This window comes from Cyprinodon variegatus, unplaced genomic scaffold (assembly GCF_000732505.1).
Source record: "Cyprinodon variegatus isolate N-32 unplaced genomic scaffold, C_variegatus-1.0 Scaffold1550, whole genome shotgun sequence".
In the NCBI taxonomy this organism is placed as follows: Eukaryota; Metazoa; Chordata; class Actinopteri; order Cyprinodontiformes; family Cyprinodontidae; genus Cyprinodon; species Cyprinodon variegatus.
In genome coordinates this window covers 84,649-98,683 of record NW_015152003.1, presented here as the reverse complement: position 1 = coordinate 98,683, position 14,035 = coordinate 84,649, and the positions used below count along the sequence as shown (strand labels likewise).

At 37.6% G+C, this 14,035-nt stretch overlaps 1 protein-coding gene across 1 annotated transcript in view; it reads right to left on the bottom strand.

Annotated features, from left to right (window-relative positions):
* The window catches only part of sf3b2 (splicing factor 3b subunit 2), a 15,355-nt gene extending 1,871 nt beyond the window's left edge, over positions 1-13,484 (bottom strand). The window contains exons 1-17 of the mRNA XM_015403714.1: positions 13,355-13,484; positions 12,916-12,962; positions 12,741-12,788; positions 11,060-11,293; positions 10,684-10,759; positions 8,270-8,364; positions 7,953-8,061; positions 5,658-5,752; positions 5,357-5,575; positions 5,146-5,271; positions 4,990-5,070; positions 4,682-4,909; positions 4,454-4,603; positions 4,069-4,158; positions 2,151-2,258; positions 1,944-2,051; positions 222-364 (exon numbers count right to left, since the gene is read on the bottom strand). Coding sequence (XP_015259200.1) covers positions 222-364; positions 1,944-2,051; positions 2,151-2,258; positions 4,069-4,158; positions 4,454-4,603; positions 4,682-4,909; positions 4,990-5,070; positions 5,146-5,271; positions 5,357-5,575; positions 5,658-5,752; positions 7,953-8,061; positions 8,270-8,364; positions 10,684-10,759; positions 11,060-11,293; positions 12,741-12,788; positions 12,916-12,962; positions 13,355-13,484 — 2,087 coding nt within the window. The remainder of the gene's footprint in view (positions 1-221; positions 365-1,943; positions 2,052-2,150; positions 2,259-4,068; positions 4,159-4,453; positions 4,604-4,681; positions 4,910-4,989; positions 5,071-5,145; positions 5,272-5,356; positions 5,576-5,657; positions 5,753-7,952; positions 8,062-8,269; positions 8,365-10,683; positions 10,760-11,059; positions 11,294-12,740; positions 12,789-12,915; positions 12,963-13,354) is intronic.
* Between the last annotated feature and the right edge of the window lie 551 nt (positions 13,485-14,035).

Below are 14,035 nucleotides of genomic sequence, written 5' to 3'. Positions count from 1 at the left end.
CTTCATGATTTAAAGGCATTTAAAAGTTCTGATTTCATTAGACTAAAAAAAAAAAAAAAAAAAACTTTTTAGTGTTTTGTTTTTTTTTAACAATTTCTTTGCTGCTTATCCCGATAAAAGAATGAGAAGCCTTGAAAAACAGAATGAAGAATCCCTCCTCAACGTCCAAAACAGAACAGTCACACTTTGTCACATCTTGAATCAGTTAACATCGTCAGCACCTGTCTGCTGGGGTGAAGAATCCAGTTTCATCTGGCTTTTCTTCATCGCTCTCCTCCTCCTCTTCTTCCTCAGACGACTCTTCGTCTGAAGGCTCCAGCTCTCCCCACGGTGTGCGGTCCACCTCTTCCTCCTCCGCTTTAGACTGGAGATAAAGACAAAACGCCTGTCAGCCACTGAAAGGACAGGAGGCGCACTAAAAATAATCATCCAAAACAAACTGTATTTTTAGGAAAATAGTTTCCATAACATATGTACACAATAAGCAGCTAATATCTTATATTTAATTATTTCTACATTAAATATTTAAATAATCAGAGATAATTCCAACATCCTTTGAAGTCATGTAGGACAAAATTCTCTAATTATAGATTTGTTTTTAGAACAAACCTAATTTCTAAAATGACTTTCTTTATAAAGTCAGATTAATTGCTTAATGCCAGTCAGTTATAACAAAAAAGATATTTCTATTTAAAAAAAATGCTTTTTTTAAAAAAAACCCATCCTAAATGCGGCTTGTTTTATGCATTTTTAATTTGAGCCCAGCATCTTATTTCGACTTCTGTGCTCTTGAATAATTGAGGAACATTATTTTCGCCTCATTTTTTCAATGTTTTTTTCTCTCTTTTGTTAGAAAGTAAACTGCGGAAAAATTATCAGTATATATTTACAAAAATGTAATGCTCAATATTTTAACTAAGCCTCAGTTATGTTAATAATTATTAGGTATATTGATTAAAGTTTTTATTTAGCATTTGATTAGACTGAGATGGATTACTGCTGAATGTTTTATAAAATGGGTTATCTTATTGCTTTTCATTATATTTTATAAATATATGAAAAAAACACAGAAATGTTAGAACTGTAAATATACAGTCATTTGTATATATTACTGTTTTTATATATATATATATTTTACTGTTTTTCAAGGCTGCACTTTTTCTAGATACCTGTAGCTGTTCTTAACGAAATTTCTTTTTGTTTTACACTTGTGTAAACAAAATGACAAATAAAATAAATCTGTCTAAATCTAATTTAAGAATTACCACAATCTGGTGCAAAAAAATCTGCTTTAGTCAGTTATAAACTAAAATTGTATTCAATAATACAGTTTAAGGCTAAAGAGACCAAAATAACACCTGAGGGTTTAAAAATGTTATTAATCATATTTAACAACAAATAAATAATTAGTGTTTTTTTTTTTTTGCTTTACATTTAAGAGGGGTCTGGCTGTAGACCTGCATTAATATATTATATTGTGCGATACATGTACACTTGCACCTTAATCCTATTTATCTTGATATACTGTATGTACCTGGATATACTGTATATATATTGCTTATTCTTAATGCACCTTTTTCCTCCCTGTTTGCACCTTCTGTAACTTCTATGCCAATATGTGACGAGTGAATTTCTCCGCTGTGAGATCAATAAAGCTCATCTAATCTATCTATCTATATCTATATATTTATTTATTTATTTATTATTTTTTCAGTACACTGGCCTTTATTTTTGTATTTTTTTATTTTCTTTTTAAACTTAGCTTTTACTTTTAAAGGCTTCGAATAAACGTCTGGTTCTGATAGTGCATGTTTGCAGCTAGACTCTCTGATTTAAATGTTTCTTTTTTTATTCTGATTATAGTTTCTCTTTAACTAGGGTGTAAAAATAAACCAAACCAGGTGAGTGTGGTATTCTCTGGCCCTGGGTTGCATAGTTCTGACCTGGAAATCTGTTGCGTTGGTTCCAAACACGTCACCGTAGAGCGGTTTGCCCATCTCATCTACTGGAGGCTTCCCCCAGCCGCCGGCGTGATAACCAAACGTACAGTTCTGATGAGCAGAAAACGACATGAAAGAGAGCATGCAATAAAAAACACCATATGTTTGGGAGGTTTTAAATGCGACTAAGAGTTTGCTGTAGGTTTTTACCTCTGGGATGGGAGAGTTGAGTCCAGGGATCTTGAGGTTAGGATAGGAAGGAGGGGGGCCGTACCTCTGCATGGCGATCAACCAGGGAGGGGGCACCTTGTGAGCGTTCTGCCAATGAAAGGGTGACCAGATATAAACACAGAGCGTTGTTTGCCCAGTCAACAGTGAATATAGGCTCCCCTGCTTGTTCACCATATGATGAGGATTTTCACCTGTCACACACTGCTGTCTATACAACAAGCTGTATGGGTAAATATTTACTGCGTTTTATTAACAGTGATTCTCTTGTGAGGTGTGGGTGTGAACACACCACGGCGCATCTCAGCAAACACACGTATTCTTACTGCCTAGACATTAATCACAGCAATAAACAGAATGACAGAAATAAACATCACCCAGCAGCCGCCTGTCACTCCTAATGAGCGCTAATCTACCACACCTCACAGAAGCAGCGACGTCCTTTGTACCGCGTCACATTTTGTTACGTTACCGCAAGAAAATCGGATGCGTTTTATTGGGATTTAATGCGGTAGAGCGACAGAAAGGACAGGTTTAAGAAACTGCTGGTCCTGCACCCAACGACTCAGAGGAGTTCGGAAGAGATGCACGGCTCAAATAAAGTCATTAGGAGATCCATTTATAGTCCGCTGCAAGCCATGTGGGTAAAACCGACACGAGGGAGAGGCTGCTCGGGTCAGATGAAACCAAAACTCACGTTTTTGCTCTACATGCAAAAGGATATTTATATAAACATAAATTAGAGCCTCACAATTGACCTTAATTGCATCAATATTGAGGGTTTAACTACATTAAGCAAACTTAATAAGCTGTTTGGACTTACTTTGGGTTTGGGAAAACATGAAACGAAAAAGGGCCAAATGCAAAATATGTTTTTGCTCCATAGCCAGATCGTTATAAAACTACTAACAAGTCACAAAAAAACCTTAAGAATCACATCTGCACTTCTTATTTTAAGATGTCTGCATCATAACCAGTTTGTTTCCCAGCTGGCAGTGGACTGCAGTATTTTTAGGATTGTTTTGTCATTTTTTTTATTGGTTTTTACTTTAAAAAAAATATGCAAAACAACTGCTTGATGTTGACTGAATGATAGTAACCTGCAGAATTATCATTTTCTGATTGAAAATATATATTTAATAAATACATTTGCAATTGTTCAATTTGATTTCCATTATGCCTGATTAATCTGAGATATTTAATAATCAAAACACTTAACAACCTCAACCTCTTCTGAATTTATGAGAGATTTTTCAGGACCAAAGAAGAAGTTTTAAATCTATTACTGGATATTGTTCTCATGTGTGTCAATTGTGCAAAACTATTTTCTACATGAAACGACATCTTTCCCTAAAAATCTTTGTTTTATGCCTTCAAAATGTTAGCATCAAATGTAAAATTACAATATTTGTTAAAAAAATTGCAATTAGCTTTTTTTTGTCAAAATCTTCGATTAGCTACTGAGGTTATCAAAAATACCAATACTACACAAAGTATTAATACTCAAACACTATATCTAGATACAATACTAATTTTGCATGGCATCAATATTAAGAAGAAGTATTGTTTGCACATATTTGCTATAAAAGGAGGATTATTTTTTCATGTTTATAAAAGGATTTTTATTCCTTTGCTTATTTATCTTTTTTTAATCACCTTGTTTTTGAAAATGGTATCAAGTATTTGTTATTCACAGAAAATCCCAATAAAACAGATTGACGTTTATAGCCATTAGATCTAAATATGAAAGATATGAAGAGGTATAACATCTGCAGCAAGGTGTTGTATTCCAACCAAATCTTTATGCTTGCAGGTATGGGTGAAATTTTCATGTGAAATTTCTAGTTTTGAGCTCAATAAACTCTGACATGTTGTTTTGATGTGATGTTACTGCGCTTACAGGTCCAACCGGCATTCCCAGAGCAATCCGCAGCTCATCTGACAAATCTCCTGGCTTTTTCTCTTTCAGGCGCGTTTCAAACTCTTTACCCTAAGGAAGCAAAAAACAAAACACAATGCAGATAATTACTGAACCCACAAACTGAAATATAGGATTTAAAATATATATTTGAAACCTGAGAATGATTATGCATGAAAAGAGAGAAGCCTGGTACTGTTTGGAGTCAATTTGTTTGGCTTTATGAGCCTGAAAAATCGGATTATTTTAATGGCATCTATTATTGTCCATAGAATGAGAATACCACCAGCCTAACATTTACCAAACAGAAAACATGGATGAATGCAGCTCTGGTTCCAGCCTTAGGACAGAGAGGCAGGTGCTGTACCTCATAGTAAAGATCTCCATGGATGGTGAGTTTAGGTTTAATCTGCCATTTGAAGAAAGCATCGTGGAGCTTTTGATAGTCGATGTCGATCTTCCCCATCTTGGGCCGAACCTTCTCCCTCATCTTGGTTTTCATAGATTTGGCGTCCTCCTAAACAGTCGGTCACATAACAACCCGTTAACAGAGGAAAATCTTCTCGGTTTATAGACGACTGAAAGGGACACCAACCTTCTCCTGCAGGGCCTCCCTCATCTCCTGGATCCCCGTCCTCCTGATGAACTCCGGTAACTGAAACGGAGGCTTCTCGATACCCCTCTTTCCCTGTAGATACTTTCTCTTGAAGCACCAGTGGCGTGGAACGGGCACCGTGTTCCTGGTGGCCTTTAAGTGGACCAACAGCTTGGGCTCCTGGGCCGTCACATCGTGCATCTCCACCACATCTGGGCGAGCTACCAACTGGAAAAAACCCCATCAGGATTAGGTTAGACTAAAGGAGCACGTGTACCACTTCATCTTATACTTTTTGATGGATTCACCTGTTTGAGTTCAGCCACGGTCAGCCTGTTCATCCTCCTCAGCTTCTTCTTAGACAGCTTGGGCACATCTGGCTTGGCTTCCTGCAGGTGAAACACAGCAGCTGTTAATCTGAGCCTAACGATAATCCCGTTTGTGTCAGCGGACAGCATTCGTACCTCGTCGCTATCGTCGCTGTCCTTCCTCTCCAGCTCAAAGCCCTTCTTCCTCAACATGCCCACAGCCTCCTGTTTCTCCGCCTTCTCAGGCTCCTTCTCTTTCTCCTTCTTCACGTCGTCTGTTACCTAAATGTGAGGAAAACAGCATAACGTCATTATACAAATGAGATTCTTTAACGTTTAGTCTGAATTAATAATCTACTGCCATCACCTTAAAAGCTTCAAAGATCCTCTTGAAGAAGATGAAGTTGGGGTCGTAAATTTCTGGCTCCTCGGTGACGTACTCGATCTCCACCTCTGGATCTTTTCCCTTCTCCTTTTCTTTCTCCTTCTCGTCCCCTTCTTTCTTCTGCTGCTCCGCTTCCTCCTTCTTTTCAAGCGCTCGCTTCTTCTTGCTCTTCTTTTTGCGGTTCCGGCGTTTGCGATTTTTCTGGTGAAAACATTTGGCATGTAAAGAAAACACACAGCCTATGGAAAGGGAGCTTACTCTCAGAGATTTTAAAAGGACTTACATCTTTTTTGGACATCTGGCCATCGTCCTCCGTCTCAGACATCACCTGACCAGAACCGGCCGCATCCATCTCTCCTCCCTCATCGTAATATTCACCTGTAGGGAGAATGACAATTTAAAGTAGGGCTGCAACTAACCATTATTTTGCAAATTGATTAATCTGTTGATTATTTTATTAATCGATTAATAATCGGATAACAAAATGTTCCTTAAATAAGACTTTCTAAGCAATTAAACCAGGTGAAACCAACTTTTCCACTTGAGGAGTTCTGGATAGAGCATATTGATGAACAAAAAAAGTTTTTCCATCTTAAATTATTTTCCCCTTTTTTACAATTTTGGTATAAAAACTGCTCTAAGTTCGTCACTCTCTCAGCTAACAGCATGTTTTAGAGCAGGGGTCACCAACACGGTGCCCTCAAGGAACACATGGGGGGACCTCAGAGTCTTCTAAATAAAGAACAACCCACCAGTGGGCTAAGTTTGAAATTTTATTTTATTCTGTTGCTCTTCTTTTTAATCATTTATACAGATATCATAATGACAATGTTTAAATAAACTTAGAAATTAACAGAAACAATAAAAATATGTTGATAATGAACTAAGTTTAGGCTAATGCTAACCCTTGCAGCTCATGGGTCAGTAATGGTCGCACCCTTCCTAAGTCTCGGTACCCTTGAAGTGGCCCTCAAACTTAAAAAGGTTGGTGACCCCTGTTTTAGAGTCTCTAAACTCCAGTTAAAGATTAATTACTAAATGAGTTGATTATTTCAATAATTGGTTAATAACAATTAATCCCATTACATTTTTCTATAATTCCCTCTGATCGAGTTTTAAAAAAAAAATCCAGATTAAGTATTGTTATTCTGAAATTTTTATACAGATTTATAAATACAAAATTTGCAATAAAATGCTCCATCTGAAGATTTAGCTCTAGCTTATTTAACCAGCTGAATGGATGCTGTATATCTGACATAAAGCAGGCTGGTGCTTTAATTTATATTTTGTTGTTATGGATAAATGAAAAAAAAAAATCCTCTTGTTATGATCCTTCATAAAGAGCTGAGACAAAAAATACGGCAAAATTCCTGAGTTAGCGAACATAGTGCCTGAAGTACTTTATTGACTTTTAGATAATTGATTTTTTTATTTGAGTTAAAATGTTTTGCTGAGCTAAAGCATGACCTAAACTAACCCCATCCTCAAACAGAAACATCTCAAACAAGCTGCTTCCAGCGCAGACAGCCAGCCCACTCATGGATCCATCCTCAGCGATGTCAGCTCAGGCTGCAGCTATAAAATATTTGTAAATAAATACATCTCCAATGATTCCACAGCAATATGATTTAAGTGCGGAAAATGTATTTTTCTTGGTAGCATAATATATTTATAAAACCTAAATCTGCCAGTTCTAATTATAAACAGGCGCTAGCAGTTCAGAACAGATCCTTTCAATCCAGTGTCTGCCTTAAGGCTGCAGGACAGAAAAAAAAAAAAAAAAAAAACTTACATTGACAACATTGGTAATTTTATTTAGCTAATTTAAGCTTATTTCCTCTCCCTATTATCTGTGCTTCTATAACTGGAAGCTTTTAAAGCCATGATTTCTAATCTATAAAGAGCCTCTTCCTGCAGGAGACTCAGGCCAGCCGGCTAAATGTGACATTAGCATGAAAAGTTCTAACTCATTACCCTAGGAATATGTCAGCTAGCAATTACTGCACTTCAAACAGCCCTTTGCAGGATGAATACAGCAGACACTGATGTCACAATGACATCTCCACCATTTACTGTGCAGCCTTCATCTAGATGGGATCCACTGCCTCAGCAAACGGAAAGCTGTCAGACTTGAACAGGGAAGCCGAGGCGGCCTTTAACTCAGCTTATGGGATGTTAATAAAAGCATAAATTAATCTTTTTTCCTCCGTTTTCATATTTTAAGAAGTGCTGATACAGGTAAGATAAGACAGGATGGAGAGAGTGTGACGGTCACATGACATAAAAGAAAAGCAGCTGGACGATCTGCAAATGCAAACAGAGCAGAGCCACTCAGAGTCCTGGCTAATCCGAGGCATGTGTTACTCAGCATAATCTGAAACAGATAACACTTTGTATTTTATCTGCGATCCCAGCTGCATGCCTTAACGGAAGAAGGACTGACATGGGGTCAATGAAAAAGGTAACCCATTGTGTTATTTAGTGGGAATATTGGGGACCAAATATGAAAAAACAACAGATAAAAAGATCAGGGAAGTCTCCTTAAATCAGTGTTTGTGTTTCATTGGCAGTAACTGACCTGTTGGATCGGTGAGCTGCTCCTGTCTGATCTCCTTCAGCTGGAGGATCTTTTCCAGGACCTGAGGGATTTTAGGCCCACCGACGCTCATTTCCTCGTTCTGCCAGATCTGAAAAGGTTCAAATGAAAAAGGTCTTTAATAAAGATGAAGATAGGTCTGTTTTAGCCCCTAGCAGAAAGGATTATCTAAAACAACAAAGGTTTTAGTTTTGTTACCCGATTCAATATTCAGATATATTTATCAAACAGCCTATATAAAACATGTGTTAGTTTGTTGAAGAAAAAAGACAACATCCACAGATAAATCATTTGTTTACCTCCTTGTTATCCTCTCCTGGAGGGGGGGGCACCCTCTGTTTCTGGGGTGGCAGCATTGTGACACCAGGAGGAAGCGGACCTCGAGGATCCAGGGCTGAAACGTAAGACAGAGATCACATCTGATCACACGGCAAGTTTAATCCAAGAATTTTGAAAGACTTTTTTTGTTCCTTCAAATAAATCTTCAAGACCAACTTAACCAGATGCTTATTTTAACATAAACCATTACTTTCTGTCCCAGTAGAAATGTTTATAATTTTGAAAAACTTTCAAAAAAGTAAGAAAGCTAAAAACACACTAATAACATATTTTTAACAACTAATGAATCACAAAATTTGTTTTGATCCCGACTCAAAGTCCATAATAGCTCTGCTTTCATTGTAGGCGAACCACCAAACATTATCCAGAGATTTAGTGCTACTGGTGCTTTTTGTAACGTCGGAGATGCTGTAGAGGCCTTGCAGAGACATGGGTGGAACAGAACTAGGGTTGTAAATAATAATCGTTTTGTATCGACTAATCGATCCAACAACCGACGATCTGATGCATCTATACGTCCGCAAGAGTATCGACTCATCTTTTTTTTTTCCTCCGGTCTATTTCTATCCATTTGCTTCTGGACGTAATTCTCCCTCCCGTATTGCGGTGGCGCTAAACCCATTTTGCCCTCCTACCTCGCTTCCTCGTTATACTCTTACAGCAGTGTTATTTGCTGTTGTTTCTAAAAAAAAAAAAATGCATAATGATATTACAGCTTTCATTGATTTATTTCAAGTTTGAAACATTGTCTAGTGTGTAAGGTTAAAAAAAATATAAAAAGAACCAATTCAATTAATCGAATCGTATCGTGGTGTATTCTTGAGTACTGAAAATAATCGAGTCGTTGGGTCAGGAAATCAATACTGAATCGAATCGCCATGATGGATGTGATTTACACCACTAAACAGAACTGAGAAATAGTTGCTGCTTCTCTGTAACTTGATTTTGGCGCTTTGTTTTCCACTCTTGACACGTCTGACTCCAGAGCTTTGATTCCCATCGTGCCGAACTTGAATGACTTCTTGCTTAAAATACGCCATTCCTCACATCCTGGAACTGTTTTTAGCCATGTAGAAAACTCTTGGCTGGATAGACGATTTTCATTGAATTTAAACTTCCCCACGTTGTCCAGTTAAAAGGTTATTGGTGCATCACCTTAAGGTCTGTTTGCAACATCGTTTTTATTGGCTCTGCTGTCAGGATGGAACTAATAATGGTGACAGCTAAGCCATTCGGTAAATGTCAAAATATATAAAATAAAAAGTGACTCTTTCGCCGTGCATTTAAGAGATTTTATTTTGCATTTTTCCCCAAAGCGGATATATTTTACTTTGTAATCATGTCTCTCTTCCTGTCAGAGACATGAAATTATCGCTGAATTGAGGCATAGTCAAACTAAAATTGACCTGGGGTCCAGCTCAGTCAGACCTACGCAAACCCCCTTGCGTAAAATCTTCCCTGCTGACTATCAATGAGCGCTAAACGCCACGACCTCGTCCCACACAATTTTCTGTCGCATTAGATGCAAAATCGGATTCTGTGTCTTCTGGCCTTTATTCTTCAGATAAGTGAGCTGGTGAACATAAGCATCTTCAGAGCCCTGTGATTTATTTAGCCCACCACTAGATAGGGCTAAATCTTAGACACTGCAGCTTTAACCATGTTCATACTCTGTTCCAACCAAAAACAATATATATTTCTAACATTTTATTTTTTTTCTGAGCACTGATGAAGTAGTAACACCTGTTTCTAATGACCCTTTTTAAACAAAAAAGAACAATAGTGTAATTTTGCAGGGCCACGTTCTGCTACAATCAAAGCTGCTTTTGGGAAACTTGTAGCAAATTTAAACTTGTAGAGACAGACATTTATTTTCTTCAATTCTTTAGAACCAACTCAAGTTCAGTGGATTGATTTGAGTAGAATATTCAAACACATTTTTAAAAGTCCTGCCTTTCTGATCTAAATAATACTGAACCGTTCTAGCAAGAATAAAATGTGATCTAAATTCCCTCTGGGTGTCTGTTTAAGGCCACTGCCCACCGGGAAGGTGAAACCTTACCAGCGCCTTTAAAAGAATCGTCCTGTATTAAACTCCATCCATCTGATAAATGCAAACATGATGCTGCCACCATGTTAAACTGGTCGAGCAGTTTCTACCATTTATGTTGGTAATTTAGTTCAATTTTGGTCTCATCGGACCAGAGATCCTTCTTCCACATGTATTGTCAACATAAAACTTGAGTAACAAAATGATTATGATCTAAAGACCTTAAAGTTAGTTACTAAAACTTCAAATGAATAGGATCCATTATAGAGCAAAGTTACTTATGTTTTTCTGAATTTATATGTTTGAATAAAGGATCAAACCAACCTCTGACTTCCCCGACAGACGTCATGGATCTTGTCTGCATCTGGACCATTTCCTGCTGTTCCAGCATTACTGCAGCCTGATCAAAGGTGAGAGGAAAAGATCATGGAGAATAGAAAAGTAAGTATAAGCAAATAAAGAGAAAATGTGCACATCTGTAAGACATTCCTTAACATGTGATTCAAAAAGGATGACAGCACAATAACTTTACAGAAACAGAACTGCCGCAGTATCATTTATAGACTTCCCAATGAGAATATATGTGTTAAACTTTGGGTTAGGATGCTCATAAGATTATTTTATTTCTTTGGTTAGGTTGTACTGCAACAGATCGGTTTCCTGGGATTAAATACTGAGAAACACTGAGAGTAAAGTTCACCTGCTGTTTGGCCCGCTCCTCCTGCTGTAAAACCATGGCTGCTCTCTGCTGAGCCATCTTTAGCTGATCCTCTTGGGTCATGCCTGGAGGAGCGAGAGAAGCATGGTCCATTCCCATGGGGATACCAGGAGGAGGGGGACCTCCTGGGGTCATCATAGGCAGAGGTTGGAGCATGCTCATGCCAGGAGGCATTGGCGGCATAGGCATGGGGGGCATAGTCGGCATCCCTGGCATCTAGAGGGAGGGAAGTAGCAAAATATGAAAACAAAAGAAAGGAAACTTAATTCAGCATGATGAGGCTGTGAAGAAACATTTTTTTTTTCATTTTTCTTAATCCTAATCTGGTCTAGAGCTGAAAGTAACAATTATTTTGCAAATTGATCTGTTGCTTATTTTTTTCAATTAATTATCAGATAGAAAAGGTTCCATAAAAAAGATCTTTTACCAAATTAAACCAGGTGAAACTTTTTGAGGAGTTCTGGATAGAGCACACTGACAGAAGAAAAAGGTTTTTCATCTTAAATGCAAAATGTTTAAATATTTTTTCTTTACAATTTTGCAGAGGTGTCAAGTAACAAAGTACAAATACTTCGTTACTGTACTTAAGTACACTTTTTAGGTATCTATACTTTACTCCATTACTTATATTTCTTCCTACTTCTGACTTCTACTCATTACATTTTCAGACAAGTATCTGTACTTTCTATTCCTTACTTTTTTAAAACAAACGTTACTCGTTACTCTTGGCTTCGGTTTAATGTTCCATAATATTTAGTTCACGTCATGTGCGCCATCCAATGCAGATCGTTCTCTCCATCCGCATCTAGTGAAATCTAGTGTAATTGGATGAGTCATATAATGCAAACACTCATTGGTTAGCTAAAGGAAATCATCCGAACTAAGCAGGTGTTCCTCAAACTGCAAAAATGAATTGTCTATGCCATGCTACAATGTTGGATTCAGAAAAAGATGTTGAAATGTCTGAAAGGTCGGACACAGGCGAGAGCGTATCGGGAGACGGAGACCAACAAGACCTCCCTCATCCTTGGCCCTATCTCAGAGAATTTTTCGAAATAATCAAAAATTGAGCTTTCAGTTTATATAATGGCATCTGGCTGTTTTTTTAAAGGTTACTTTATACTTTTATACTTTAAGTAGTTTTTGGAGCACCTACTTTTTCACTTTTACTTGAATTAAAAGGTCAAGTTGGTACTTTAACTTTTCATAGAGTGTTTTTAAACTGCAGTATCTATACTTCTACTTTTAAGTAACAAATGTGTGTACTTTTGACACCACTGCAATTTTGATATAATTACTGCTCTAAGTGGGTCGTTCTGTCACCTAGAGGCATGTTTTACAGTCTCTATACTCCATTTAACGATTACTTAGTTAGTTGACGATTATTTCAATAATCAATTAATCACGATTAATTGTTTCGACCCTAATCTGGTCTAAACCAATCAAGCTTATTTGTCAAAACCTGAACATTTTAAACATGTAACACAACCTCAACAACAACACAATTAAATAAAAATCATCACATCCACTCACAATCTTGTTATAAAAAGTAAATGGACAACAATAGCCCATTTATTTTAGCCGTTTATGTCTAACAAACAGAGGGAGGGGGTTGAACCAAGACAAAAGTTTGAAAATCACTGATAAAAATGTGATTTCTCACCTGCGAGCCCATTTTGTCATCATTTGGTTTGTTCAGGACGATTCCAGTCTGCAAATACAAGCAGGCACAGAAAAAAAAAAAAACTTATTTCCAATTGCAAAAGACTGAATGAAACCTCCACCATTCCTGCAGCCTTCTCATAGAGAGCAGACATTATTATTCGTTTAAAGCTTACCTGGATCATGTAGCTCTTGAGCCTGTCAATTAGCTCCTCTCGAGGACCTGGATGACAGAAGGTGGATGAAATTATCGGCGAGATAACATGAAATAAGAATCGTTTTCTAGGTAAATCTTCATTCAACAGGCGTTATAATTAATAACAAACGTGCGTAACTTCATTGGGTCAGCTCCTCATCCTGAAAGTTAGCAAAGGCGCTTCTATTGAGGTGGTAGCTTCACTAAAATAATCAGAACTCATCCCAGCTAGTGCTTTAGTATTCCTATACTTGTTAATAAGGAAAAAATGAGTACAATGTGAATATAAACACTCTGCAGGCCTGGTGATGGCCCACCTCAACACTGCTTTTAATGCTCTCTTCCAAGCTAGCAACTGGCTAGCGGGGAGTTAGCTGAGCCCGGGGCCTGAGAAACTTTCTTCCCCGCATTTTCCTCACCCATGTTTGGGGCTCCGAGCTCGGCCAGCTTGGCCTGAAGGTCCGGGTTGTTCCATGTATTCAAAGCCGCGATGGCGTTCCCCAATTCGGAGGGGAGAGCCTCGGCGACCGGTGTACCGTCGGATGCCATGTTATGCCTCTTTCAACGGGACAACGGCGGCAGCGGAGATATCGCGAGAGAAACACGCTGCTTCCGCGGCTTGGGATTCTTCTTCGTCTGTCTTAACAGGGTGGATTGCAAGAAGCTCTTAGGTGCGTTACCGCCACCCACTATACACCGGAGTGAAATATTCAACTACTTCAATAAATTTTGTGTGAAGCAGATAAATTAATGTTTTCCTAATTATACAGACTCTCCTTTTCCTTTATTTCCCATTATTGCTTCCATACCCAATCATTTTCCTAATTTTCTTACTAGTACAGAAATTATCTATCTCTCATTTGTGTACATTTAACAGTTAAACCATATGTTCCACAATTTATTTCCCCCACACCTCTCATATTCATAATTGTTTTTCCTTCTAGACAGATATAATATGTCATTTAGATAAGTCAGTCCTGCCATCAGTCACAGAAATGCTAATTCTCTTCTATTTCTTTCAATAACAATTCTAATTAGTACAGATTTTTTTTATTTTATATACATTTCTTCTTGTTTTAAATCTTGATTCCACATATTTG